The following is a 27104-nucleotide window of genomic DNA, read 5'->3' as shown; positions in this document are numbered from 1 at the left end:
ATTTCATTTAGAAGAAGTGCCCTAAAAAGGGTTAAACCCTCAAGAGCTGACAGGCAAAATGAAAAGAAAAAAAATAATCAGGAAAGGGGAAAAGGTGCATTAACACTTGTATTTAATTGCAAAAAGTAAAAACTTTTTATTCTTACATACAAATCTCATTTATTTACACACTTTACAGGCTTTTTCCAAGTATTTACAAAGTTTGCAATATATTAAATTATGACCATCCATAAAATTCTGCATTAAGTGCATATTTACATTCTTTTTTTTTTTTTATCCACCACTGAATTTATAGTGTTCAGCATTGAAACAGTCTTTATGCATATATAGCTTTACTTCCCAGCACCCCTGAGCCTTGATAACATGCCTCCCCTCCCCATAGACAAAAGAGATAATGCTAAAAATAAATCACCTGTCATTTGTTTGAACCTCCAAAGCAAAGGGGAAGTCCAGCATCTCCCTTGTTTAACTCAGCAGGACAGTAAATCTATCCTTTACAAGCAGGAGTTTCCTGAAGAGGAGAATATGGTTCTACATATAAAATCTATGAAGAGGAGAACATTTGGTTTGCAGGAAGCAAAAGCTCTTTGTGCACCCACCGAAACGGCCTCACCCCAGAAAGTGTTTGGTTCTCCTGGGGGCCACGGGGCGAAATGTGGAACAACTGAGCTGGCGATGGGGCAGATCCTGCAAACTTCACTCCCTGGAGCAGCGTTCCTGATGCGAACACGGGGGTTCAAAGGCAGGAGGATCACCCTGCTGAGACGCTGGCCTTCACTGAGCTCACAGCTCTAGTAAAAGAAGACGCTCTCCTGCTCCCCACCTCCTCTCGCTCGGGGTGTTCCCACGCTGCGAGCAGGACTTGCTGCTAGAAAGCCGGGGAGGCCAGCCATGAGAGAAGGGAGGTGCTTTGATCCAGCCCAGTAAAACCAGCTTCTCTGCCAGACCATTATAGCAAGAGGACTAGCAGGAGAAGCTAAAGGCCCGAGACTCCTGGGAAACTCGACCCTAGAAAGCTCTTCAGGGTTTTTGCAAAGGGAGTTTGAGGCTGGGATCTGCAGAGATGCCTCGGGGGAATTTGTGTGTGCAGTGCCAGTGGGGAAGAAAAAAAAGAAAGAGAGAAAAAAAGAGAATCAATAGAAACTGGCAGCTTGGCTCCCGCAGGGGATGCTGATTTCCTGGTACTGAAGTATATAATACTCCTTTCTCCTCTTTTCAGTTACCCTGAGTTCAGGGCTGACCAAGAGCAACGGTCAGTGACCCCTGCTCTTGGAAACCAGCTTTAAACCGTGATCCTCCTGCCCAGCTGACAGGCGACAGCCCATCTTTCTAGCCTGACAAGGAGAGAAATGACCCCTCTGCATCTCTGCCACCAGGCTCTCGGGTAGCACCAATTTCTCTGCCTCGCTGGTGCAATTTCAGCTTTTCAGCCTCCGGGAAGTTGGGTGAGCAGGAGTCCATCTCCCCGCTCACAGGCAAGGAGCTCTGAAGCACACCAATAAGATTTTAAAAAGCTGGCACGAACACATTGACTGGGCACCCCTCTGAGCTGGCCAGGCTGGGGAGGGGGGGGATTGTCCAAACCAGCACGTACACCTGCATACACACACGTGCCAAAGCGAAGCCAGAAGCGAGGGAGACCACGATGGGACACCCCCCCTCTGCGACTCCCCCCATCACGTCTGTCACGGCGATGCCTCAATAGCCGAGGAAAGAGCCACATTCCCCCCAGTCCAGCCTCAGCGGATCACTAGGGGCTGCCGGCTCTCTAGGGAAGTCCCAGCCTCCTGCAAAGGCTCTGTGAAGCCAGAGCCCCGGATGAGGAAGACGACCAGGGCTCTGGCCGAGATGTCAAAACATCCTTTTGGCCATTTTAGTTTTGCCACTTTGGCCTCACCTCCGAGTTCTCCATCCTGGCTCGTCGCCCGCGCTGCGAGGTGGAAGGCGTTAGCACTACTTCTCTGGCAGCGGAAGACAGGAGCTGCTCTAGAAGCCGTGCTACAGACCGGGGCTCCGCACTCAACAGTGGCTAGGGCCAAAAAATCAGCTCTTTATCAGCAGAATTGCCCTCCTGTTTTAGTTTAGCAGCTAATTCCTTACAGCTTTTGGAAGAGGAAGAGAAAATATACTGGAAGTTTAAAAACAAATGATGTAAACTCCAAAGGGAGCAAGGTTGGGACATATGCAATGTATCGCCTAGACACAGATCTGGAAACTTATGCAGAGACCATAAAGTGCACTTGGAAAGCTGCTCTGCAAACAGTCCAGATTCACCATCTTCTGTCCAACCAGCTGCAACTCCTTGAGGAGGGGAGAAGCAATACGTGCGAGCACTTTCGCTAAACAGGCACAAACCTGCCCCAGAGCCCCCCTTTTCCCCCCAGTCTAACCAGCAACTGTAAATAGATCCATTTCTTCTGCTTCTTCCCAAAGGAGCCAGGCAGCAACAATGGCTTAAGCACGACTCACAAAATACAGGCATTTCACAGACACTTGAGAATTGTCTCCGCAGCTCTTTTACAAGTTACAGTCAAGGACACTTAGAAGTAACAGCATCACCAAACCACCCACAATCTCAGCAAGAATGGGTCCAGCTGGTTCTCTCCCCAGGCATCTCTAACCAAATGCTTTACAGAAACGGGTCAGGTACAAAACCAGCAAGAGGTGAAGTAACCTTGTCAGCCTTTGAATTTGACTTGAGAAGCTGCCAAAATGTACATAGCAACAGTCACTAATGAGGCCCTAATTCTGCCATCACCAAACTCCCAAATTTCCATGAACTAAGACCCAGGCTTTAAGAGGAGGGAGAGGGGTGGTGTGTGTGTGTCTTGGCATGTACAAGATTGCATGTAGTGTCACAAGTGTAAAACACACCCCAAGCAGTAACAATACTAATAGAAGTCTTATTAATCCAATTCCCTTTAATATTTTGCTACAAATTAAATTAGTCCTTTTCTGTCCTGAGACAGTCAGGCTCCCCCTCTTTGGTTCTACTAGATCTGGTGCGTGTTGGTCCCGTGTCAAGGGCCATGCACACAGACTGACACAGGTGCTGGGGTTGTTCTTATTTGTTTACAGGAGAAAAACAAGGGTTATGCATAGAAATGTCTGTAATGTCAAGGCCTCAGACTGGATTCTTTGGAGCAGGAACTGTCCTCTGCCTTATCCTTGTACAGGAGCCAGATGTGGTCATCCCACTTGGCAGCTTTTGTCAGACCCTAATAAGATTAGTACGATGTTTGCTCCCATTCTCCTGGTCTTGCTCAAAAACAAAGGCTGGATAGACATTTTTCCAATCTGTCATTTTACATGTACCTAAAATATTTACAGAGGAAGAGGTTCTCGCTCCTGAGAACAGAGTTAACTTGCTTTCAAACAAAACCCCTCCCAATTCCATATTAACAAGTGTGAGATTATGTCCTGAACCCCAGCCCTGGCCTATGAGTTCAGCCTGACACATCTGTAAATGATCTTCAACAGCAGGATCAGACCCAAAGGATCAGACTTGGAAGGGACCGCAGCATCCACAGCCTGCAAACACTGAAACCGAGCCTCTCTCAGGGCATTGGATAAAGCAGTGCTCAAGCAACAGGAAGCATGCGAAGGCAGCTTGGAAAGGACTCAGGAAAAACCAACGTTCATTCTGAAGACAGAGTTCCAGGTCTGGAAGGAGTCGATGCAAAAAAATGCCAGGGATGAGGAAGCTTTCAGGTGCTCCCGTAGGTGCCCTGGGCCGGGAACGCAGGCAGCACCCCTCAAAGCAAGGGGTCACAAAAACGGTCGTGCAGCCCTGGTGTCTTCGGTGCACCATCAGAAGATGAAACTTTTAGAGAGCTGCTCTGCAGCCAGCCCCATCTCCATCCAGAACTACTGCACTCTCAGCACCACCACCACTAAAACTCACATCAGTGTTTTTGTAGGAAAGGAGGTGGGAAAAAAAAGCACAGTTACTATTTGACTCACAACCTGCTGATAGAGAACCGCAGAAGAGCGCTCACAAGACACAAAGAAGAGGCCTGAACGGATTCTTTCGGTACAAGAGCGACGCAGTGGGTGAGGGTCTCTGCCCCAGGCTGCAGGGCTCATCTCAGCCCCGGAGCACGGAGGGGAGATTGGCTTTGCGGGGCACACTACCGAGGCACACAGCTGTGTACGTGACGGAGAGATGGGGTGGAGCTGGGACACATCACCGATTCATTCCCTTTATCGAGCTGGCCTGACAAGCCAGGCTCAAAGCCTCCTCCTCAGGAGGAATGTACACAGAAATGCCACACACCCCCTCCACTCCCAAACCCCCCCAGGAAGTTTCAGAAGTGCCATAATCCACAAAGGACACAAGGTGAATCTCATCCTGAGAAATCCCTCTGCTGCTCCTGGAAAAAACCCTTTGCTGCAAACCCAGGGCTTACCTGAGGGGACAGGGAAGGTCATAAATAGCTTGAGCTTCTCCCAAAATACATTTGAGGAAAGGCAAAGAATTACCTCAAGGGTCAGGAAAACAGTCATTTTTAAACACTGTAAACATGCAGGGTGGCAAAGCTGCCTGCCCCAGTTGCCCCAGCTCTATCTCTTTCAAGACGTTGCCTTGGCTTCAAAGCTGAAAGTCTTCTTGTCCTGGCAACAGCTCTGTTTTCCCACCCCACCGTCCTTAGCTAGCAGCTCCGTCACAAACAACCGCCGGCTCTGTCCCTTTGGCCATGAAGCTCATCGTCCAGTAATCTGCGCTGGCATAACCTTTGGAAGATGTAACAGAGGCCAGATTAGACGAATCCACCCTTAATGACTGCTCACGTTTCCCGTGAAGCGATGGGGGTATGCAGAAGCTCTTTGGAAAGACACTGCCCTGAGTGACACCACCCAGCAGAACATTGTGTCTTGTGTAGCCCACACTGCCTGGTTTTTACCCTGAACATCTCATGGTATCCCACTGCTGGTGTTCCAGGCCACAATCTCCCGGTTCAGAACGATCACTCCTCTGTACTGCAAGCAGGCACACACCAGTTTGGAGGTGGTAATGGCACACATGACCTTCTCAGGTGTCAGACAGAAAAGACCCAGCTGGAAGGAGTCTGCAAGGGATCTCCCAGACCCTGCATGCTACAGCACCGGTACTCACCCAAATCTCCAGCTTCCAGCTCCACCTTGAACATCTCGCAGTGTCCTCTGCACTTGTCCAGAGGTACAACAGTCAGGGTGAGCTGCCCGCTTCCAACAGCCACGAGGCTGTGCAAACTGTAGCTCTGGGATGAGAGGAGAAGATTTCAAAAGCTTTGCTGCTTTTCTTGGGTCTGTCTGATCAAGCAAGAGGCAAGTCACTGCCCTGCAGCAAGGTGAGACAGTGCAAACCACAGGTTTGCTGCTCCCCCCAGTCACCAGTAGATCACAGCTGAGGGCAGCTGCAGGCAAGGGTCCTCCTCCCCTCTTCTGCCCAAGGCAATGCAGCCCCTCCACACCCACAAAACCCACAAGAAAATGGAGGAGGAGATCAGGCTAGAAGCCTGAAGCGTCACCATCTTCAGCAAAACATCTCCATGGCAGGTATCTTGGAATGGGTGAGACCTACTGCCAGGAACAGTTCCTAAAATGCAACTCTTAAATGAATTCTGCCCAACTGTGCACAAAAAGACCATCCCCTCACCCAGCTACCCAGCAAGGCCAGGACATAAATGTGAACAGAGCTGGGACACCCCACGGGCACCTCCAGCTGCCGAGGGAGATGGGGACAGGGCACCTGCACAAAACCAGACACAACTCCTGGGTGGTACAGCCTTGAGACGCCACATTGCACAGGGATGGACAGAACTGACACAGCCCTAAACCCTTCTTGTCACGATTGTATCAGGTAAAAATGTCCTGCAAATCCCCCAGAGACTCGCAGCTCCTGGAGGACAACTCACAGACAGGGAGACAATGTCTCTGGGATGAATTTCTCACCTTATTCCCCAAATCTGGATGGCGGATGAGGAAGCAGCTCTCCAGGGACACTGTCTTGGGGAAGGACAGCAAAGAGGAAGTGGGGAAAATTTCCTGCAGAATCCGAGTTTTATTCACAGATTTGTTCCTAAACAAAACAACCCATGTTAAAGAAATATCACACAATGATAATGCTTCTAAATAGAAGACTACTTCCAAGATCAAAATTCTTCACAAATATTCATGCTTGATAAACAGCCTGCTGACAGACTAGCCCCTAGGAGCAAACTTCAGCATCTCAGCTTCTAAACCTGTGCTCTTCCTATCTTCTTCTTAGCACCTGCAGCAGGACCATGTAAACCACGGATGCCTAAGCTTAATCTCCCTCCCCTCTTCCCTTAAAATGATCTGAGTCATCGATTGGATGCATTAATTACAAAAGATGCAGAGAGGTGGCATTGTATGCAACCATAACCAAAACCACATGGCAAGGCAGGGGGAATCCAAGTTTATTCTCTAGTCCCAGGAATGTAACTGGAAAAGGCAGGGTGGGGCTTGTTATTTTTACATCTCTGTCTAGTGGCTTGACATGATTAATACTTCTGTAGCCTGGTCATCCATCTACCAGCGCTGAGGTCAAGATGTGCAGCAAGAAGATCCCATCTAAGCATTAGCCAAAGCACAGGCTCCACCATGCCCTTCTCTGAGTCCGCTTGGCTACTGCTCCTCCGCTCGTACAAACGTGCTGGGGAGCCGGCTCCGCGCCGAGTGGGACCTCCCCATGTTACATGGCCCTCTTCTCCACAGGAAAGGATGTGGCTAACCGTGGCTAACCAAAGTACTCTGCAACCTTAGAGAGCCCTGAATTGTGCAAACGTCTGGTAGCCACGCTAAAGGCTTTAGCACAGTTAAGAGGCCCAGGATTAGGGTTGGCCATTTTGCCTGCTTGAGACCAGACACTAACTGCAGGATCCCTTAGTTTTCTGTTAATTGTCAGTGTTTGCAAAACTCATGGCACCTCTCCTCAGTCAACACTAACGGTGGAGGATTTCCACTGAGCAGACAGAGGTGATTAGAAACGGAAACCAGTTGCTTCAGGTGATCAGACCACAGCCCAGATGATTAACGTATGGCCTGAAGAACAGGACCGAGCAGTCACCGGGATGTTTTTGTCTTGTAAGGGGAGCAATACATGAAGTCCCAGCCACAACACTTAATTTTTAGTGCAGATGTCTTCTCCTTGAATCAAATCAGTGCCAGCAAGTAGAGAGAAGCCCATAACCCCCTCCTGCTGCCCTTCCCTCTGGTTAAAGCACAACTTGCAAGCTCCTGGTAGTTCACAGAGGCAAAGAGCCTGGGCACCCCTGCAGAAAGGATGTATACATCGATCACAGGTTTTGCCTTTGACTCACCAGGGAAAGAAAAATGGGCAGCTCCACAATTCAGCTGAATTTTCTTCTATTATAACCTCTGCCAGGTCTGGATCCTGGGACTGAAAATGCTTCAGTTCTTCATAGGAGAGATGCTGCCCTGTCTTAAACACAAACCAAAGATAAAAGCTGTGCGCCTGGGGTTCTTCCCCTTCCCTATTTCCATCCCACCAAAGAACATCCAAGAGCGACAGCCATCTAGATTGCCAAGTTTCCAGCCACAATGATAATTAGTCAGAGGAACAACTTCCTAAGCATACAGTGAGCTCCTCACCCCCTGACATCTTTAAACTGGGGCTAAATGTCGTCTTAGATACATGTTCTACCTCAATCAGCAGTCTGAGTTTGTGGTTCAAAATGCTGGGCAGGGGTCACTGACTGGTGCCATTCAAGAGTTTGGACTAATTATCCAGCCTTATATATCCATGCGTTACCTTGATTAGAAAAGGCTGAGACCTCTGGAGCTTTTCTGATAGTTCTCCGAAGTCTGTCACTATCTGAAGGCTTTTCACAGCAGAACAGACTGTGCAGTTTGCAGGAAGCGTAGAAGTGTTCTGTCTGCAACCTGCTGCCCACCAGTCCTGGCATTCTTGGGAAGAAACAAGAGAAACATGTTTAATAAGACCAAAAATGAAATGAAGAGGAGACAGACTCGACGATAAACTCATTATCCCTAACATGAAACAGTGAGATTTCTTATAGCTTCCAATGGCTGTAAGTTATGCAAAAAGAGCAAGCTTCACTGAGCAGGGAACTCACCACAGAACGTTTCCAGCACAGGCTGAGGTTTCTGCAGATAATGCTCAGGGTTGTGAGGAGTGGGAGAGCTTCATGGAAATTCCATTTCTCTGTATATATGAGGCTAAGCTACCTTTTCATTATCAATAGAAGGACAGCAACCACCACATATGGTGCAATTAAACTAAAACAAGTCCTCAAGCAAAAGAGCAATCCAAGTATGTTTTTACCAAGGAGACACCCAAAAGACAAAAAAAAAAAAAAAAAAAATTTCAGGTTGAAAAGAGTAACTCTAACATGGTTACCACTGGTGCCATGAACTCTGCTAAGACCTCTCTAAACTCACTACCCTCCCCTTTACCTCTGTGTTAATTAAGAAACACTCTGTCCTGGGCAAAGTTTGCCCAGTCTGATGTGCAGAAGATTCTGGGAAATGTGGGATTTCACGAAGATGTGCCGCTGCTGATTTCACTCATCCCATGCATTGACTTGAAGATGAAATGGGGAGAAAAGCGCCAGCATGAGGAACCCCTGGACCACAGCTATACCCATTTTGAATTCCAGAAATCATTGTTACACCACAATCGGCTGAACTGGCCTACAATGAACATTGCATATGTTTGCATCTCCAAAAATTCAATTTTTACATGTAACCATTACTTGATGCCTATACCCTGCCTCTCTCCTCCAATTTAAGTCATCCCAGCACCAAAAAATAAGTAAACATTAACAGAAGTGACATGTTGCAGCACTGAATGAACAAGACAAGAGCCAATAACGCTGAACGCCCCACGCATTTCTATGCTAAAGATCTGCAGAAGCAGCCGCCACGCTAAAAGGACGTGGCTCTAATTTCATGGCAGTGACAGCTCTGGTTTTCCAGCCTTAAATCTGACAGGGAGATGTTTGACTCGGGCAGTGGCAGCACACCCACCCAAGTGCCTGATCTGTCAGGGTGGGTTAGGAAAAACCCAAGGCTCGGGACACACCTCACATGAAACGTCCAGAGATCTGTCCTCACGACAGGCCCACCCGTCCCGTCTGGTGCCAGCACATGTCAAAACAGCTCATGTCTCCTGGACATTGCTGCAGGCCACCCACTCGGGAATTGGAGTGGATGGGAAAGGGGAGAAAGAAGAGACAGCGAAGCCTGTCTGAAAAATAAAGTTGGGAAACAAGGATGCCTAGCAGCTTTTCAGGGGGGAAAAAAAGACCATACACACCCTGCCCGTTACTGGCATCGTGGTTTTCAGCTTCACTCACACTCCTGTGCAGGGGTAATAACTGATGAACAGCACTTAATAGGAAAGCTCTTGTTTTATTTTCCCCTCTGACATCTATAACAGACAATACGGAATGTTATAGAGGGCTCAGGTTCATTGGGACATATCAACAAGGAGCAGATCGGGGTTCACTTTGGAAATATTCAGAAAGAAAAAAGCAATCAACTCCCAAATGCTGCATTTCCCACCCTACTGCTGGGATATGGACTGAAAGGGATCAGGATATAATTCCTAGCCTTTCTGGAAGACGTGGCTGCACTGCTTTCAGGGAAAGGGGTAAAAAGGCAAAACAAAGTGTAAAATCCTTATTGCAAGCAGAAGTCCCACTCCCATGAGAAACTGCTTCAACGTACTTTCCCTCCCTGCTCACAAGAGAAAAAAGAAAATCTTTGTTCCACTGCCTGTAGAAAGCTGCAATTTTACAACAACAAAAAAACTCAACTCACAAAAAACAGCTGGTCAGTGACAGGAAACAAAAGGCTGAAAGATCTCACCAGAGGAAGGGCAGTCACCATGAAGAGAACACGAAAACATATCTTATGGTCTCTCATCATAAAGGGAGTAGCAATGCTATAATTTCTCTCTGGGCAAAACTCAGAAACCTCATCCCAGAGCATTAAGCACAGTTGTCCCAAAATTTTCTCTCCGGGCTCAGGGCAGTACCCCACGTAACGGGATGCTAATCAGCTTGACAGTATAGAGCTTGATTCCTCTTTTGAGCTAGGCTGGGATATTTGCATTCTCAATTGCTTGATTCAGGAGGTTATTTCTTTTCCCCATGAATAACCCAAGCGAAGCACGGTTGAGACGCATTTCAAATGCCGCAAGTGGGGTTGTGGGATTTTTTTTTTTTTTTTTTTTTTTTTGGTAATTAATCTTTTAGATTTATTGTTGAGGGTGTTAGTCTGTGCACCAGCATGTGTGTGACTGGCATGACAAGTACGGGCAGCAAGAAGCGCCTGCCCTTCCCAGGGAGGGAGGGAGAAGAGACCACGCACAGAGGAGAGGGCAGGCAACGGCACACGGGGGACCAGAGCAGGACTTCTACCAAGGATGCTTATTCTCTTTTTCGATTACCCTCCCTGCATTCCTTTTACATTATCACCCTGCCCAGACACCCTGGGGGATTATTCTGGTTTAAGTCGAGCGCGCTGTCTGTGTGCACGCACAGTCTGCTCGGAGATTGAAAAGAAAGATGCACTCTTCATCCCAGCGCAACCGTCACGTGCAGCCGTCACACGATGGTCCCATCCACTCGCATTCAAATGGTAAAGTGCTGGGCGTGTGCAATTATCCCTGTGGAGCCTGAGTGCGGGAAAGCAGCTGTAGTATTGACACGTACAACTATCCATTACACGACAGAAGCGCGGGCCAGTCCCAACTAACCTCTCCTCCACAGTTGTGCTTTCCCATCCCTCTTTGAGGAGCAGCCTTGAGTTGGTTAAGCAAAACCTGAGTTCCACATCGGTCATACCCACCTAATATTTGTTTTTATGCTTTATTAGCTCTCCAGAACAAGAGCTGTCTTCTCCCCTGTTTCAGGATAACTCCTAGCAGAGCCAGGGCTGGGGACATCCAGCTGCTAACATAGCACAGACAAAGATAACAACTTTCCTTAAAACACGTCTGTGATTAATGCTAGAAGGAGTTTATGACTGTACATTCCACTATGCAGAAAAATAATTTTCAACATACAATCAATTTAAAATGAGTACCCCGCCCTTCTTGGCCACTTTCACAGAGGATCTCCCAAGTTTTTGGCCGTCCCCAGAACTACAGAGGGGTGTGTGCACACAACCCCAGAGATGCTGGGTGTGGACGATCAGATTGGAAGCTAAGAGGTTACTGAGAAGACCTGGCCCTGCTTCTGCCCGTTGCAGCGAAGCAATAAAACTTATGGAAACTGGCCCAGATAGATCTAAGAGCAGGACCTCAGCAACAGCTCTGGTCTCTTTAGGGATGATATGGAGGGCTAAGTATCACTCTGCTGCTGCAGCAGGTTCAAAGGGAAGCCCCGTAGCAGGGGGACCTTTCGCTCCTGCGAGACACACAGAGCCAAGGGCTGTTCCTGACCCTAACGAAGTGTTGAAAACGTAAAGCCTCCTGCGTGATGAACTGCAGGTGCTGAGGCAGCTTGCTGGCTCCCCACCAAGCTGGTTTGCTCCCCAGTACTCAGGACTGCAAGGCTGAAGAAACCTCCAGCAAGCAACAGCTACGTCTGCACAGGGGAGTCTGGTCCAGGGGACGAAGGTCTGCTGTCCTTAGGGGTTGTTGCTACCATCACCCACAATAACCAGAAGAAAGCTCCCCAGAGGGCTGTCTAATGCACTGAGCAGCTCCACAGCCTGTAAAGGTTGGCTCCAAATCCCCCATGACACCATTCCCCAGTCCCATCACACACCTCCCTAGGGACCAGGGCTAGGAGTATTCAAGCAACTTCAGCAAGCCCAGGATGGGGCTCTCAAAGACTGGCCTGTGCACTGAATGTTCACAGGACATTTCTCTGTCCTTTCTTGTAGGTCCATTGTACAAGCCTGGCTGTTCCATTAACACTTTTGGACTGTTCCTCACAGGATCCGATGTACCATCAAGAACTACAAAGGGACCTGTAATCAGGGAAGGTCAGCAGGTAAACCTCAGTGCTCTCAAAAAACACAACCAGCTCTACACTGGCCAATTCAAAGCAAAGCTCAGGATGGGGAGGGACACTCACCCGGGCCTGACCCAGTGACCCATGTATGGTGCTGCACTGACAGTCACACCCTTGTCCCTACAGGCTAGATCCAACAATGAGAAGATGCTGATTTCCACTTTTACGACGTCTCCCCACAGCTGCACGTTTGTAAAAGTCGAGGGATTTTTCAAGGTGGATCTGAAGAGATCCTTCAAAGGAAAGGATTAAGAGCACAGGCTGTGGTCTTACCTCTGTGGTCTACACCTTTGCTGCGAGCACACCTTCACCTTGGCCAAAGGGACCCTTTATGGACGCACATCTGACAGCCCGTGGGATACCCACCTCCTCCCTTCATTTTCATAGCAAAAGCCCAACCACAAGCTGGTTCTTACAGCTGACATAGGGCAGAGCTTTTTCAGAGACATTCCATCCCACCTGTAAGATTCCCAGTGATGAAGGGCCCACGAGATCCTCGGTGCTCAGATGTCCAATTACTATTACCACAGAAGGGCTGCAGCTCTCCCTCCAGTTGGAAATATCTAGCTTCCAGATGCTGGATTTTACAGAGCTGTTTTCCATTATTTTAAGGATGGGGATTTGCAAGGTCTAGCCCTTAACCTTAAAGTGAAGTTGCAGCTCATAACCTACTGTTATTGCTTTGACAGCCAAAGAATATGCAGGCCAGGTTGCTCTTGCTCCTGAGATATGACTAGCCACTTGCCGCACTGGGACCACTGTGGACTTACAGATGCTGTACTCCTCCAGTAAATAGCTTGTTACTAGTTGTGCTATGCCACTGCAGCAGGATAATCTACATGTTTATCACCACGCCCTCCTAGATTTTATAGGAAGATAAAACAGTATTTTACAAACTGGAAGCAATTTAGACATCAATTCATGATCACAATCTATGATGCGGGTAAATCTCATCATTCTTACTTTACAGATGTAGAAATTAAGAGCTAGTTACTGCGTGGCACAGCTCAGAGGACACATTCGGAGCACTCTGTTGTAAAAGCAACGTTTCCCAAGCTCCGACTTGCTGGAATTTTTCACTAGGCTAAAAATTAATTTGTTCATTTATAATGTCATGTCAACATCAGGCTAAACTGATGGGTTGCTAAGACAGGAATCATAAGGAGCACTTATTAATTACAGTGTGGACATCTTGATTAAGGAATGCATCATGGTGAGGTTTTAAATACATACAAAGAGGGTCCCTGTTCAGCACAAGATCCTCACCTCTTCCTCATACTGAACTTTTTTTGTAGCTCTGAGTATATTGAACATATTTATCCCAGGAGAAGAAAGTACCTCCCAGTCTGGTTCACAGCATTTTTAGGAACAGCTAGCAACAAAACAACAGCTACAAATGAACCCATCAAGAAAACCTTGTTTTTGTTCTGGGTAAAAAGTCAACAGCTCGAAGAACTACTCATTCATTTAACTAATGGGTAACGGCTGGTCAAACAACTGAAGGATGATTAGTCAATCTCTAGCAAAGAACAAAAATGATTTTGATCCAACGAGACATTGTGAAATCAAGTCTGCTCAGTCCACTCACAGTCCACTGGGGCTAAAGAGCAGTATTTCCGGGAGAAATCTGCACCTACCAATCTAGAAAACTGAAAGCAGGAACCAAGCTGTCAGGAAAGCCTCCAAAGTCCACTCCAGCCTGCACCTGCGGTTACGTGCCCTAGAAGACAGCTTGTGCTGCTCTGGCAGCGTCTGCATGAGCAATCTGGCTCGGAGGAACAGCTCGCTCCTGAAAGAAATCCCTCCCAGTTGCTGCCACTTGCCTGATGGTGGCTTCAGTCTGTAAAAGGTTTGACGTGTCTGTGTCACTAGGGCAAAGAGGGCTCTGCTAGGCAGCTAAATGCCTCTGTACAGCACACTGTCTTTCCAGGGGAGCAAATCCAAAGTGAGAATTCACTTGCTCTGCAAATAAGGAAACAAGAAATTCTGGAGGCATCAAAATGTAGAAGAGCAAAAGGAAAGGAAGAGTTTTTCATGTTCCGGATTACCACAATGATTTGGAGGTAGTTTACTGTCAGCAAATCCAAATAAACAGTCCACTGGCTGAACAGAGGCCAAAGTAAAGCAGTATATGAGAACAGCTTGGCACCACCCTGCACTGCAAAGTCAGCTTTTTTTTTCCCCCTTTGAACGAGCCAACACACACGTCTGTTGGTCACTCTCAGGTTATATTATAAAAGGGTTGTTTACACACACACACAAAAGATCAGATAAACTGGCAGCTGTAGGGCGATGGGAGGGAGCCCTGCACAGTGCTGCAACCCACATCACGCTCACACACACCTCAAAACGCTCCAGCCCCTGGAGCTGGTGTATGAGAATATGCACAAACACAAGAGCAAACCAGCTTGACTTTGCTTAGGAAATAAAAGTAAGATCCTTTGTGAGCAAGAGGAGAAGGCCATGCTGAAGGCAGCAAGAAATGAGAAATCAGATCCTGCTTTACCTCCCAAGCAGCCTTGTTGTGCAACCCTTTCATTCAGAGCAGGCCCATGTTCCTTGGGCTCATGCATCACTGAACCCCGTGGCTCAGATGCAGGGTGGGCTGCAAAACCCACAGTGAAAGGCTGGCTGCATACCTGGGTGCTTAGCCCCCATTGCACTCAAGAAGCAGAAAAGTCCACTCTCGTGTCAGACAGGCGTGCTGGATGCTCCCTTTCCCCACAGAGCTGCGCCAAGGATAAACTCACCTCAGGGCTACAGTAAGAATGGGGGAGTGTGAGACACTGAGAGAAATGTGGCTGGCCCATCGCAGGCTGCCTGCGAAGGGTTAAGATCAGAAAGAAGCCAGGACCTGGCCAGGCGCCAAGGCAAGCCTCCAGCTAAATTGAAGGTGGCCAGCCAAGAGGCAGAGGCTGCCGTCCTCTCCCAGTAACCCAGCCTGCTGTGACCCATCCCCACAAACAGCTCTGGCACCCCACAGGCCTTGGGACGTGACAGCAACAGGCCATTTACAAGGTGTTGCTTAAACAGCTCCTCCAGCAGGGTTCCCTTCTCTAAAACAGATTATGTATAAAACCCACAAACGTGATTTTAGCTCTACTGTTCTAGGCAAAAAGGAGTATTTAACACAAGGAGTCTTCTCCAAGCTGGGGGTAACTTGCACAGGATCCCTTTATCCACCACTGAGCTACATGTGTGCTTGTGTCTGATTGTAGGTGTGCTGAGCAGCTACTGATCCCATTGATTTTGAACGTGTAGGGTGTACAGTCAGGGCTGGGTCTCCTTGTTAGAAGCAAACTTGGATTTTCCTCAAGGTCATACAAATCCCTGCTATCAGCACAAGGTGCAAATTGTCACGTTGTTGGATGAGAGCCTGTTTGCCACTGACCGACCCGCTCTGCTGAGGTTTTTGAGCTGCAAGGACTGAACAGACAAGCAGACACACAAGTTAATTTAAGAGCAACTTAATGCTCTGCTCATCACGTCATTGCTCTGTGCGGCTGGCAGGGAACAGTTATCAACCAGTTGACATCAAAATTTGTATCTGGGTATTAACAAAGCTATAAGGATGTCACACAGTTGTGAAGAGCAACTAAAAAACAGGTAGAGTGACCACCACTGTTGTTTTAAAACTTTTGTTAAAAAAAAGAGAAACCCCCTTTTCACTTAGCTCTGATAAGTACAAACTTCAGGAGCTCATGAGTTTCTAACGCTTGCAGGGGAAAGGGAAGTACTCGTACTTTGCACCAGAGAAGTGAAACACAGAGGGAATGACTTGTCCATCCCAGCCCATGTCAGAGAAGAGAAACGAATCCAGGTTACACAGGCCCTTCTTTCTCCTCAGAACAGCACCAGAAAGCCTTCAGTTAACCCACGTGCCTACCCAAAATCCACCACGTTCTGTATAGGAGGTAGAGCCCAGAGGTCTGCAAACCCACCACCTCCCGGGGGGCTACATGAAGCCCTGATCTACCTGGCTAACAGCCGCAGGCTGCGGCAGTGAGAGGCGTTTCCCCCAGCCCAGAGCAGGCTGCGTGACCCAGTGCTGGGGCTTTCACAAGCTCTGCATAAACACCAGCTCAGGAAGAGTAAATGCAAACCACATTTCCGCAAAACTTTTCCCCAACCGAAGGGACCTTGGTTCCTAGCCCTGGGAAAACAGCTGAAAAAGAGGCATGGATGCCAAACCCAAGGGTCTAAGAGTCAGCTTTGAAGAAACAAAGGGTGGGAACATTCGTTTTAATATGGGAATTGATCCGGGGGAGAAAGCCGGCAAGCAACAGAGCAGAGAGACAGGCAAAAAGGAAATTTACTTTGGACCTAATCCTACAAACTCAACGCAAGAGAGAGCTCTGCGGACACTGCTCCTCACCTCAGCTGCTCAAAGGTCCACCCACGGCCGCTGACAGACAGGCAGCCCTTGTCATCCACGGCACAGCTCTTGGGGTGGAAGGGATGAGGATGAAGGCGAGAGTGAAGGCAGGTCACCCTGAGCCAGAGGGAGAGGGGAGCAGTATCCGGCACTCCTGCTCCTCCCAAAGCCTCCCCACCACTCTAACGCAGGCCTCTGGCTCTCAGGGGAAACCAGGCATCCGAGCTCCCTTTGTTCTGCAACACAAACCTGGCTGCTCAGCCCACACCTACCAGGGGACCGGGCTCCAACCTGCAGTCCCGGAGACAGGAAAACTGCCCCAAAGCTCAGGAGGGCCAGCACGGCCCCAGACCCGCAGCCCCTCGCAGGAAGGCTGCCCCTGCCTGCCCAAGCACTTCAGGCTTGGAGGAAGAGAACCGGACCACCCATGCGCCCACGCTCGCCGCGGCCGGGCTTTGTCCGTGCCACGCTGGGCGGTGCGGCCGGGGGAAGTCTGCCAGCACTGCTGGTGGGCCAAGGCAGCCTCCAAACTGCTAACAGGTGGCTTTCAACAAGAACAGCTCGAGCTGGATTTGAACCGGTGCCCGAGCAGAGAGAGCTCCAAGTTTCATCCTCAGCCCCCTCAAAATTTTCATCTACCAGGATCTACATAGAGAAAGGAAGAGGAGTCTGTACATCGAGTCCCTTCGTTAGTGGTCTTGTCTGCTGCTCAGTTGCCTTGCAAGCACGCACCGGAGAACGCTAGACCTGCCCGCAAGACCTCCTGGCCTCATGCTCACATCAACAAACAGGACAGCAAGATGTAGCTTTACCCCTTCCCTTCAGCAGACCACAAGGCCAAAATCAAGGGCAAAACGTTACATCATGCACAAGGCGGGGCTGAAAGAGAGCTCAGGAGACTCCTCGGCCCCACGCCATGAAAGCCTTCCGCATCCCCGCCGCATGGTTTTACCACGGTCCGCTCCGCAGCAAGCCGTGAAGTTGACACCAGCACTGCTGGGACAGCCGGACGCTGGGACAGCCCGGTGGCTGCAGCTGCCTGCCGGGAAGCCAGGACACGAGGGATTCCCACAGGAACCCAGCCAAGGTTCAGGCTGGGTGCTGCACTCTCCCATTCCAATAGCCGGGGTCTAGTCCAGCTCCTTTTGCTGAGGCACAAAGTGACCCCAGTCATCCCTAGCGAATCTGGCAACTGGGACATGCTGTGGTTTCCACCACAACCTAATACTGTTGGAACAACAGAGCAGGAACTGCCTCGTCCCCTCTGTACCTCCCCCCCTTTCCCCAGAGCTGGCTTGTTGCCCACCCTATTGCTCATCGCTTCAGAAGATTTCTGGGACTCATGGAGGCATGAGGGATTTTATATGCATTTAAACAGCAACCTTGCATCCTCCCTCTCCATCCATCCTTCCCTTTACTCCTGCTCCTTTGGATGTTTCCCCATCTCCTCCCCATTCAGCTGGTTTTCCCATCAGTAGCCCAGACTTACTCCTGCTCTTATTTATCTTCACAGCAAGACGCTCATGACTTCAGGCAGCCCTTGTCCTATAAACCTTTTGCTGTCCCAAGGAACCTTGCTGAGCTCTCCCCATCCACGGGGGCCCTGCAGCATCTGAAGGAAGAACCTGTCAGCTTTCTGAACAAAATTTCACTGAACAAATACGAGCATTAAAGTTCCTGTTGGTTTCTTTCTCCACAGAGAAGCAGAGGGGTGCGCACAGACTCATGTCAACGCTGAAACGCATCAGATAAGCAGGCTGCTAATGTCAGGTGGCTATCAGAGCCATCTCCTCGCCTTTGTTTTTTCCTCCCTGAGAGAGATCCCAGTGTTTAAGGAAGGAGAAGAACAATGGGGGATACCCCGTCCCACCCATATGAACCCGCATCAACAGAAATCCCACGTGTCAGCGGAAGAGAGGGAGACACACAGAGAAAACGCAGAACGGCGCTGGCATTTCAGGGCGCCCTTTTTAGCTACGGCAGGAAGGTCAGAGCCAGAACAGACAACTCCAACACAATGAGCTGCCGAAGCTAAATTTAAACCCATCAAGGGCATGGATACAGGAGTTTGTTTTTACGGTGAGCCGACAGACAATCAACATTGTGCCACATCCCTGCTCAAAATAATTCACAGCTTTATCATTACTGACAGTCTTTGTGTTTTATCAAAGAGGCAGAGCCCATGCTTACACCCATTTGCCAGTCTAAGTCAGTGGAAACGATTAACTGAGAATTACTCAAACTTTTCCATTTCTATTATGCCAGTCTAGGAAAATCTATTACGTTCCTCTCCCGTGATGGGACCACCTCACTAGGGACCCACTTATCTACCTTCCTCACATACACACTACCCTTAACGTTACGTTAACCGCTATAAACACCGTAACTCTCAAGCCCACAGTCCTTTCCCAATACGTCACTTGGCAAAAACTACTCCTTAAACCCAGGTCACACGTTGAGGTTTCTACACTTTGCTCACAGATGTCAAGATTTGGTTGGCAAACTGTCTTTGCCTGCTTACTCAGAAAAAATAAAAGAAGGTGACATTTAGCCAGCACAGCTATCTCAGTATGAGTCTCAGAACCGCAGAAATTTTGAGAGGAAGAGGAACTCTTGTGGAAGAAAAAACCCGAGGTGTTAAAAGCAAGGAAAAGAGAATGTGCAAGAATAAAATTATGAAGTTAAGAGATAAAATACGCTTCAGCCCCAATGAATGGAAGGGAAAGAGCCCTAGCTAGAATTCAGGATGCTATTTTTAAGTACAGTGGTAGAAAAAGAGAAAACCATGTTGCCATGCCAGTAACACATTTGTTATTTGGTGCCCAGGGAGACACTCAGATGATTAACATGGCTGGTATTTAACTTAGTATTTCTTGCTAGGCTTATGCTACAGCAGAGAAATAATTTCCTTACTCTCGAGCATGTACTTCTTGGCAATGGGCAGAGAGAGCAGCCGGATGTGACCGATGAGGGAGCCCCAGGCATGGGCTCTGGAGAGCGGAGCTTCAGGCGGCAGCGGGCTGTATGGCTGGATCACGAAGTAAACAGTCAGCAAGACCAATCCCAGCGTGAGCAGGCCCTGCGAGAGAAAACAGGCACATAATTAATTATACTGCAGTGAGCTGATGTGTCTTCAGAACAGGACACACCTTCTGGCTGGTATCAAAGGGTTGTGGCTGTGCGCTGTTAAGACGAACACGCAAATTTTTGCTGTGGTTCCTCGCTCAACTGCAATGCTATTTACGTACACAGATTTGTCACTCAGTTTTCTTGTTAGGGCTGTCCAAGGACAAAATTAAGCAGCCATCAAACCCAAACCACAAAACTCTGTGCATGTATTTTAGCACTGCAAACAATCCAGCACCACAGCAATGAGGATTATCTACAGATAGTTCCGATTCCTCCCACCTAATCAAATAAAAGCTTGCACTTCTGCCATACCTCTTACACAAGGTTTTCAAGGCTTTTTGCAAACATCCGTCAAGCCTTGAAACACTTTGGCAGAGTTGGCACCAGCTCCCTCCTCCATACCAGAATCCCAAATAAGCCTTAGAGATGACATGACGCATTTCTCCCCCTGGCCAAAGTCAAAGTGAATCAACAGCAAAAACAAGAACAGAAGCTGAAAGTTCAAACTTCCAGTTTCCTGTTCTCCTGCCTCATTTTACACCTTTTTATAGGACAAGAGCTTGAATTTTTTTCTATATAGAAACTATCGTGATGACTTTGTAAAGATGACACCAAAATATTACTGAATATTATGCCAGTGGGAAGGTTTTAATCCTTGTAGCAAACACCTCAAACCTACCTAACAATAGCATCCTTTCACTCACTTTGCAAAACTTTTTACAGCAGCTTTTAAGTTAAGGGTCTCAAAACATTTTTCTAGCATCAAGCATCATGGCAACAGGTTTATTTTATAGACTAGAAGGAGAATAAAGACAGGTAAAGCTTGTGACAGGGTCAGAAACAGAACCTGGATCTCTTCATTATTCAAGCCTGAACTTTGAGAATCTCCTTCCTTCCTCACATTTCCACTGAGGGTGCTGACACTGGGAATCTTTGCCCGAAGAATCAATGCAAGTTTAAATTACTGAAGAATGAAAGAGAGGAAGGTGTTGACATGTTAAATTTCCAGCACACATGAGCAGTTTCAAATCTCGGTCAACTGTCTTCTGTTTCCAAACGAGTTCGTGGAATGAAGGAAAGAAGCTACACTTCACAGCTTTTTAAATAAAGAACTTAGAAAAGTTAATCAAGAAAACACAATGGGAAATAAACGGCTCTGGTGCAAAAGGAGAACTCCAACCCTCAAACGGTCTGTGCACGCACATCTTACCTTGTAGAGAGCCACTAAGATAGGGTACCGTGGAGGTCCCCTTTGGGGCTCATTTCTTTCCAAGAGCTGCTTGATGAACTTCTCTATGGCTTTTTCTGACATCCCACACTGGTGGCCAGTCTGCCTCACTAGATCAATCGTCTCCGATAGCTTGTCATAAATGCTGAGCTCATTGGCCGAAAGCTCCATGGCCTCCGATGAAAAATCGCTGTGGAGAGATTCAGTACGTTAGCAGAAAACACACTCCAGCCGTACGGCTCGACACCAGCATGTGCAGAGAGATCACAGGAACATCGCAATGTCTAGGCAAGAAGGAGGGCTTCTCCGGAGCAAACCTGTTTGCAGCCAAAGGCACAACATTTAGCTGTAGTGCTAAGAGTCTCTGCTGGCTCCATATCTCCTGGGGACTGAAAAGCCGTGAAATTTCCTGACAAGAGAAGAACCAGCCGAGATTCGCAGCTTATGTTAATGAACAAAGCTTCCCAGCAATCAATGAAACTCCATTTATTCATCTATTCCAAATGAATCCGTCCCATAAAGCGACTGCTCACCAGAGCCAGCAATACAAAGCTGATCATCACACGCGGCAGCCAAGCTAAGCTCTCTCACACTGTAATTTTAGTCACTTATTTTAACGTAGATTTGTTTTCTATAAATGCCCTGTCAACAACAGGAACAGGACAGAGAAATAAGCAGTAAGCGTGGGGCAAAGTTCAACAGTTTACAATTTGTTTAAATTTTCGCAACCTAATGTCCAGGCCAACTGATTATTGAGTAATAGTAATGTGATAGCAGCATGCTCTGCAGGCAACAAAAGCTCCTACGTTCCTCTGAAAGTTTGCCCGCAGGTCATTCACATGCAGAAATGCCACATAACTAAATACCCCAGCAAGAATTGCATTGTGAAGGGGAGACAGAGACAAACCAGCATTTGACAGCAAATTATTTCCCACCGTGAGATTTCAACGGGGAAGCTTGTAAGAACACACCTATGAGCAATCAACATTAAGATGCCAAAAAAAGAAATGTGTTCCTCTACCACTCCCCCTGTCAGCCACAAAGGCAGAGCCTTGCGATACCAAGAGCAGCAGATGGGCTGAAGAAAAGATGCAAAGAAATTGCTGGACAAGCTAATAGCTGCCAACGTGAGAATCCCATTGTTTGAGAGACCTTTTGCCTCGGAAAAACACTGCTGGGGGGCAAGGGAGCATCTGTGAGGTCTTGCTTTGCCTCTTGTTTCTGAGCTGGGAAAACTCTAACCTGGATCAAACTGGGACAACTGAAACTTCCTGGGGAGACAGAGTTTAGCAATGCCTTGCCCTAAAAGCACAGACCATCGTGTAAAAACACAAGAAGCACGATCGATACACCCAGCTCACAGCTGAAAATGGAAATCAGGCCCCTGTCCCCCCTTTTGCTCTAAATACTACCTGAAACCAGGAACCAGCTCGTGAATCCAGCGTGCTGCTTCACCCAGCTCACCACCTCGCTCTGCAAAGTCTGTCGCTGTACTGCGAGAACTGTATAACTATTTACACGGGTCTTCTCCTCACACACCTCACACCACAGCCTGCATTTTAAAAGCACAGATCTGTTTTGCTCACTTGAGAACAAGCTGACAAGCACTACGTAGCATGCTACCTAAACTTAGATTTGCTCTGGTGTAACTCGTTCTGGCTGCTTCCACAGGACAAATCAGCCACAAATGTGTGTATCTATGTACCAAGAAAGAAGATTCTCGTTAGGCAACCAAACTTGAAATCTGATTTGCCTTTAAAGAACTGGCTGACAGCTCTCCCCATAAACCATGAGCATAAATCCTGCAAGTCAGATTTTTAATATCTTCTGCAATGCTAGAGTGTAGTTTCAGGAAAAAAAAAAAAAAAAAAAAAAATCACTTTTAGGCAGGACTACCAGCTTCAGCAATTGCTCCTCTCCCCCCAAGATCAACTCCTTGTTCTGCTCTTGCACATTTGTTTATGTGGTCACATGGTGAATCAGATCAGGAAAATTATCTGGCTGAAAAATAACCCCTATTTGTTTGGTCAGCAGCTGCCTAAGCATCCAACTCAAGCAGTCAATGTCAGATGTTATATTAACATTAGTGTCAAATTTCTAGCCGCAGCCTTAGAAACACCAAAAGAGTAAAATGCCAAATTAAAACCTAACCCCAAGCACGCAACGAGAACATGCTGCACTACATTGCCAGGTTAATTAGCTCCTGGCCCTGGTCTACCGACATTCCTTGCGTTCCACGCAAATATTTGTCCCAGATCTTACCACCTGAGCAGCCCCATGGGCTAGCAAAGCTGCCCCAAAGCTGCCTGGATCAATAATATCTCATTATGGATTGTAAGCTCTCCAAGGCAGGGACCTTTGCTTCTCGTCTGTAAAGCACCTGGCATGCACTTGACTCTATAAAAACAATACATTGCTTTACTAACGCTTTCATTTATGTAATACCCTGATTCATATAACAAGCAAGAGCCAGCACATCTGCAGGATATTAGATGCCTTCCCACCCCCCCCCCCCCAGCTTTTATGGTTACTCTAGTTGCCTTGACACTGCAACTGGCATGCTACATGGTCTGAAAGGTTATCTGGCTTCCTCTGGCTCCCATGTGCCAAAGCCTTCGCCTCTGTGAAGCTCTCCTGTGCTGAATTCCAGCAGATTCAGCAAGCTTCCCCTGCTTGCAGGATCTGCCCGGAACCACTTAAAACAATTATCCCTATAGAAACACTGTCAAACGCTGTGATTTCCCCCTTTTCAAACAGCAGAAGCATCCTATGATAAAATGCTGAGATACATCCCCTCTACATTTGTACTCAATTCTGAGCAAACACCTTTGTAGACAACCCCTGCAAGTCACAGACATTAAAAACCCAACGCAGCTCCTTGACAAACTCAGTAACCCATGTCCTCAGCTAGGAAATAAGGCACTACGCTCCCACATTGTTTTGAGAACAGTTGAGGCCTTAAAAAATAAATAACAACCCATTATTTCCCTTCCTATCACCACAATACAACTGACAAAATAATAACAACAGACTACTGTACCCGCTTTGCCTCCACACGCACATACTGAGCAAGTCTTAGCCCTTGCAAACAGCAACCCCTCAGAGACAGGCCTTTTAAACTAGGCAACCCATATGTTATTGCTATTTTTTTTATGAACTCCACCACCCTAGGAGGAATTAGCAGCTCTCTCCGCAAACATAAAGAGCGATGGCTCTCGGCCTGAAGGGTTTCCACCCCAGCGCCCAGTTCTACCCGCAAACCCGATGCACGGCGGGGCGTTTGGATCCAGGCTTTAGGAAGCTAAATATTTAGAAAGAAATGCTGTCCGAGGAGTCTTTAAAAGGGAAAGCTTGCTCGTCTTGCTGGTGAACCTGATCCAGAGGTATAAATAAAAATACATTCTCATCTGCTTTAACACCGTTCATGCTGCCTCCCCCGGCCCTGCTCAGGGGGTCAGGTCCCAGACCGGGGCTAAAAACCCTCCAGAGAAGGGCCTGCACCCCACCACAGGCCCACGGCATCGCCCTTATTCATGTCTGAGGCAGAGGAGCTCCAGCCAGGATTTTAAAAAAAAAAAAAAAAAAATTAAAAAAAATCAATAAATTGAAGCAGAAAACAGCCCCCACCCCAGCACTGGGCGCCTGGCGAGGGCCCCGCTGAGGCCCGAGGAGCCCCCCCAGGCCCGGGGAGCCGCCCCCCTCAGGCCCACCTTGAGGGCCCGAGGCCTGCCCCGGTGCTCCGGGACCCCCCCGCCCCCCGCCCCGTCCCCCCTCAGCCGCCCCCGGCCTCACCCCGGCACCGCCCGGCGGCTGCCCCGCTCCGCCGCCCGGCTCCGGGCTCCTCCCGCCCGCGATGGAGGCGGGACGCGGGGGGCCGAGGGGCCGGGCCGGGCCGCCCCGCCGCTTCCTGCTTCCGCCATGGCCCGGCCCAGCCCCGGGCGCCCCGAGGCCCGGCAGCACCCCGAGCACCCCCCCCAGCATCCAAATCCACCCCCCCGGTGGCCCTAAGACCCCCCCCAACAGGCCCCCGGAGACTCCCAGCACCCACTTGAGCCCAGAACACGGGGACCCGCTCCCCCGTATCCCTGTGACACCCCCCCCACACCCACCTGAGTCCATGAATACCTTGAGACCCCCCCAGCACCAGCCTCCCCCCCCCACCCCAGACCTTCAGTCCTCCCCAGGAACGCTGAGTCCCCCCCACCAGCACCCACCTGAGCCCGTGAACACCTTGAGACCCCCCAGCACCTGCCTGACCCCCCCAACCTCAGACACCCCCCTGCTAACCCTAAGACCCCTCCCAGCACCCACCTGAGCCCTCAGACCCCCACCAGCACCTTACAACACCCCACTAGCACCCACACGAGATCCAAGCACCTTCAGACACCCCCCAACACCCATCTGGACCTGCAGCACCCTCACACCCCCCCCCCCCCCCATAACCTTAAGAGACCCCCACAGCATTCCTGAGACCCCACCAACACCCCTTGGAAACCACAGCACCCCCAAATCCTCTGATAGCCAGATCCCACAGCACCCATGACACCCCCTCCCCACCCCAAAGCACCCGGCCTAGCCCCAGCACCCACCCATCACCCCCCTACAGCCCCCCCTGACCCTACAGCAGCCCCATCCGTCCCATTTACCTCCTCCAGCTCCGCTGAGCTGCATTGGTGCTCCCCACCAAGACCCATCCAGTGCCACCCTGAACCCCACTTACCCCCAGCCCCAGGGGGACACAGGTGCCCGTTCCCACAACTCGAGTGACAAGCATGGGGTGTTAATGCCCTAAAAAGCGTGGGAAAGGCTTTCGGGAATAAAGGGCTGGGAGATGGAGCAAGTGGAGGTCCCCAGAGCCACCTCCAGCATGAAAAGCTCAGAAGAAAGCAGGAGCAAGAGGTCTCAGCCTCACCCAGCTCTCAGATGTGGGCTTTAGTCCTTAATTGCAATTAAATGCATTTTCAGTCAGCTGCTTGTTGTGGCCGTGATGGGTGTTTTCGGTATCTCTCCGGTCCCTTTTCAGCCTTGTTTAAGTTCTCAGCCTCAACAACTTCCTGCAGCACTGAATTCTGCAGCTTAATTAAACATTGCGAGAAAAAGAGCTTCCTCTCATCAGGTTTGAATTTCCTGCCCTGTCAATCCCAGCACGGGAAGCGGGACGGTCTCTGCATCCCGATTTTACTGCCTTTGAAGGGGAACGGGCTGAAAGTCTGGGAGATGCTGGTGAGACCCGGTGGCTGGGGCACTGAAAGCTTTGGCCGATGATTTGTTCCAACTCGTCAGAAGCTCGTCCTGGTTCTCTGCTTTCAAGGTGGACGGACGCATCAAAGCGAGACGGTGGTAAACGCCTGCTGACTTTGGGCTGGTATCTGAGATCTTCTGCAATCTTGGTTTGGCTGCGGCAGCTCTTCTAATTCTCATGGAGCACCTTGAGGAATTACAAACAGCTCGAAGGGAAACAACCTGATTTAAAAAAAATTCCTGTGGTCCAAACAAATATGTGTTTCCCTGTTGCTATTAATATCTCAGACCTTGATCCTCCTCCAAATACTCCTGCATGCCTTTAGCAGCTTGCAAATGAGCAATCCCTTTGATTCTGGAGTGGGAACATTTGCTGGGATCGCAAATTATTAAAGGTGAAAGATGCTTCCAAATGCAACATGCTGACCGTGTTTACCCACAGGCTTGATTGCCTTCCTGGAGTTTCTCAACCTGGCAATGAAAAATTAATTTCACAGTTTGGAGGGGAGTAACACTTGGTTTATGCAACACCTTTGGGCACAAACTCAGTACTTTTTCCTAGATGTGATTTCTAGTGCAATAGGACAGACATTTCTTTCTGTCTGCTGTTCTGGGAAGCGTTTTCTTTTGCAGATCTCTCTTCTGGGGCCTGTTCAAGCTCCTGGTCTTTCTTTGCAGGAGCACTATTGCAGTTTGAAGGTATCGCTGCATTTGCTGCCATCTAATGGGAGAACCAGCCTCGGCGATCTCTATTTTGCAAGCAAATAAAAATGTTTTCCTGCACAATCCTGCTGCCACTCGGCAAAGCAGCATCTTCCACACATAATCCCAGCAAATTTAGGCAAAGGGAAAAGCTGATCTGATGGGTGGCTTCAGCATACATGCAGCTGGGTGGTTCTGCAAGGTGTCACGCAGCCATGAACTATTGTGGACCCCGTAAAAAGAACATTTTTGGGTTGATCAGGATGAAATGGTGCTTCTCTTATCATGGACCAGACTTGCAAAGTGTGCTTGGATTTATATTATTTTAAGATACAACAGCAAAGCAGAAATCATGAAGATGCACCCCCCCCCCCAAAAAAAAAAAAAAAAAAGGCCAATGTTAGATACTCTGAAT

The 27104-nt window shown here is 48.8% G+C and overlaps 1 protein-coding gene across 3 annotated transcripts; it reads right to left on the bottom strand.

Annotated features, from left to right (window-relative positions):
* Window positions 1-95: 95 nt before the first annotated feature.
* Window positions 96-25675, bottom strand: C25H6orf89 (chromosome 25 C6orf89 homolog). 3 transcript variants are annotated; one of them, XM_074850497.1, is made up of 8 exons: window positions 25659-25675; window positions 20729-20936; window positions 19303-19468; window positions 7778-7932; window positions 7326-7447; window positions 5935-6061; window positions 5117-5240; window positions 96-4734 (listed from the first exon to the last, which is right to left on the bottom strand). In XM_074850497.1, exons 2-8 carry the CDS (start codon window positions 20915-20917, stop codon window positions 4649-4651), a joined length of 969 nt encoding a protein of 322 aa, XP_074706598.1. In that variant the 5' UTR covers window positions 20918-20936; window positions 25659-25675; the 3' UTR covers window positions 96-4648. The 3 variants fall into 3 exon arrangements, with proteins under 3 accessions (XP_074706598.1, XP_074706596.1, XP_074706597.1); XM_074850495.1 differs by lacking the exon at window positions 25659-25675 and adding an exon at window positions 24539-24666; XM_074850496.1 differs by lacking the exon at window positions 25659-25675 and adding an exon at window positions 21280-21468.
* Between the last annotated feature and the right edge of the window lie 1429 nt (window positions 25676-27104).

This window comes from Strix aluco, chromosome 25, assembly GCF_031877795.1.
Source record: "Strix aluco isolate bStrAlu1 chromosome 25, bStrAlu1.hap1, whole genome shotgun sequence".
NCBI lineage: Eukaryota > Metazoa > Chordata > Aves > Strigiformes > Strigidae > Strix > Strix aluco.
The sequence above is the reverse complement of the archived record's forward strand: the minus strand, read 5'-3'. Positions and strand labels throughout refer to the sequence as shown.

Excerpts from the sequence above, each read along its gene's own strand:
- C25H6orf89 (XM_074850495.1), bottom strand. The coding sequence starts at position 24,666 with ATGGCGGAAGCAGGAAGCGGCGGGGCGGCCCGGCCCGGCCCCTCGGCC. Across the intron at positions 7,448-7,777 it reads CTCAGCCTTTTCTAATCAAG|ACAGGGCAGCATCTCTCCTA; the intron begins GTAACGCATGGA and ends TTTGTGTTTAAG. Across the intron at positions 5,241-5,934 it reads ATCCAGATTTGGGGAATAAG|AGCTACAGTTTGCACAGCCT; the intron begins GTGAGAAATTCA and ends CTCTCATCCCAG.